The following is a 2,115-nucleotide window of genomic DNA, read 5'->3' on the forward strand; positions in this document are numbered from 1 at the left end:
GAAGGGGGCAGTGTAGCACTGTGGATGCGGGAGGGGGTGCGGGAACCAAGGGGCAGGGTGTCTGGGAGGGGGGATAATGTGGGGGGGATGGTGTGTGGGTACCCAGAGGCCGGTTGTGGAGTCTGACCCCCCTGTGTCCCCCCCAGAACTGCCCCCCCGGGGGCCCATGGAGCTGCCCCTCTCCGTGCTGGAAGTGGGCTGCGCCGGACGCTTCGAACTCATCACCCGCCCGGAGGGGCCCGACGGGGACACGTTCCCCCTCTCCACGGTGAGCCCCACGGCCCCAGCCCCGGCGTGGCCCCTGCTGCCCCCCAGCCCACGCCCTGCCCGGCCAGCGTGTGAAATCTCCCTTCTCTCTGCTTCCAGCTGCCCCACGGGCTGCCCCCCTACGCCATGGACCTGGCCCCGGAGCTGGAGCGGCGCTTCCTGGCGAGCCCCGAATGGCTGCCCCTCCACCACTTCGACAGGGCCCCCAGGTGAGCGGCCCAGCGGGTGGGGGCACCGGAGCACCTGTCCCGAGCCGGGGCCCATCCCTCGGATGTGGGGGGCGTGTTGGAGGGGGCTGGAGGGTGGGGACTGGTGCTGACTCTGCCGCCCCCAGGGTCTGGCTGCGGGAGAAGGACGTCTGGTCGCTGTTGGAGATGGACCCCACCCCTGTGCACTCCACGCTGCAGACGGAGCGGGACCCCACCACGGGGCGGATCCTGGCCTTCAGAGAGGTGAGCGCGCCGGCCCGGACGCCAGGGTCCCCTCCCGTCCCTCCCCAGGGGCTGGGAGTCATGCAGCACCCGAGAGGTGCGGTCCCGGACGCCGTGGTCTCGGACACCGGGGTCCCATCCTGTCTCTCCCCGGGGACTGGGAGCCACGCAGCACCACAGAGGTGTGGTCCTGGATGCCAGGGTCCCGTCCTGTCCCTCCCGGGGGCTGGGAGCCATGCAGCACCTGAGAGGTGTGGTCCCGGATGCCGGGGTCTCGTCCCGTCCCTCCCCGGGGGCTGGGGGCCACGCAGCACCAGAGAGGTGTGGTCCCGGATGCCGGGGTCCCGTCCCTGTGCTGCCCGGGATTGGGAGCCATGGTGCCCCTGGGTTTGCCCGCCTGGACGCCGGGGTCACGTCCCCTTGTTTTCAGTGGGGTGGAATCTGTGAAGGACCCTCGGGGTGAGCGTGGTCCTGAGCGCCTGGGTGCCCATCCCCACCTCAGCCTCTCCCCCAGGGTCTGGGAGCCGCGCGGCCCCCCCTGGGCATGGCCCGCCCTGACCCCCACCTGCTCTTGCCCCAGGCACCCTTGGACAACATGGGGCTGTCGGCGAAGAACTCGCTCTCCTTCCAGCGGGCGCCGGGGCCCCCTGCCCAGGCCCTGCGGGGCAGCAGCACCAACTACCCCTTCTGGCCAGGTATGTGACCCCCCGCCCCCCGAGCTCGCCCGCCCCCCCCCGGGGGCTGCTGGGACTGAGCCTCTCTCTGGCCCCTAGGTGGGATGGATGAGCCCAGCATGGAGCAGATCAGCGCCAAAGGCCACCTGGAGGAGGAGATTGACTTCGAGAGAGGTAGAGGGGACCCCGGCGTCCTGTATCCCCCCGCCCCCGAGCCGGCCAGTTCCCTTGTCCCTGCCCACGGAGCAAGCCAATCCCTGCCCCAGTCCCTGCCCCCTCCTGCCGGCCAGTCCCCATGTCCCACCCCCGAGCCAGCCAGTTCCCCTGTCCCTGTCCCTTTCCCTGCTCCCCTGAGCCAGCCAGTCCCTTCCTGTGGGGCTGGGAGGAAGCCAGCGCCCCCCAGAGGGGACAGGCCCCTGCCCCATTCCCTGCCCCCCTGAGCCAGCCAGTCCCTGCTCTGGGGCCGGGTGGGAGCCGGCGCCCCCCAGAGGGGCCAGGCCCCTGCCCCCCCGCCCCCCGAGCCAGCCAATCCCAGTGAAATTGTGCCTCGTTTTCCTTCCCCGCTGCCCAGACTTGCTGACGGTGCCGCCGGGCTGGAAGAAGGGGGTGGAGTTCAAGCCGCAAGGTACCGACCCTCCGACTGGGGAGCCCTGGGGAGGGGCAGCGGGTGGGGGGGGACCGGCTGGGCTGTCCCCCGCCCAGGCTGGCTCTTGTCTTGTCCTCTCGGCTCCTGGCCGAGGGGG

At 71.7% G+C, this 2,115-nt stretch overlaps 1 protein-coding gene across 1 annotated transcript in view; it reads left to right on the top strand.

The window, feature by feature from the left end:
- Positions 1-114: 114 nt before the first annotated feature.
- Positions 115-2,115, top strand: part of SKIC2 (SKI2 subunit of superkiller complex) — a 20,373-nt gene continuing 18,372 nt past the window's right edge. Inside the window, exons 1-6 of the mRNA XM_075071465.1 lie at positions 115-268; positions 367-476; positions 602-719; positions 1,279-1,393; positions 1,472-1,546; positions 1,944-2,035. Of these exons, the coding sequence (XP_074927566.1) occupies positions 167-268; positions 367-476; positions 602-719; positions 1,279-1,393; positions 1,472-1,546; positions 1,944-2,035 (612 nt within the window). The 5' untranslated portion in view covers positions 115-166. The remainder of the gene's footprint in view (positions 269-366; positions 477-601; positions 720-1,278; positions 1,394-1,471; positions 1,547-1,943; positions 2,036-2,115) is intronic.

The sequence above is a fragment of the Chelonoidis abingdonii genome, chromosome 12 (assembly GCF_003597395.2).
Source record: "Chelonoidis abingdonii isolate Lonesome George chromosome 12, CheloAbing_2.0, whole genome shotgun sequence".
Classification (NCBI taxonomy): Eukaryota; Metazoa; Chordata; order Testudines; family Testudinidae; genus Chelonoidis; species Chelonoidis abingdonii.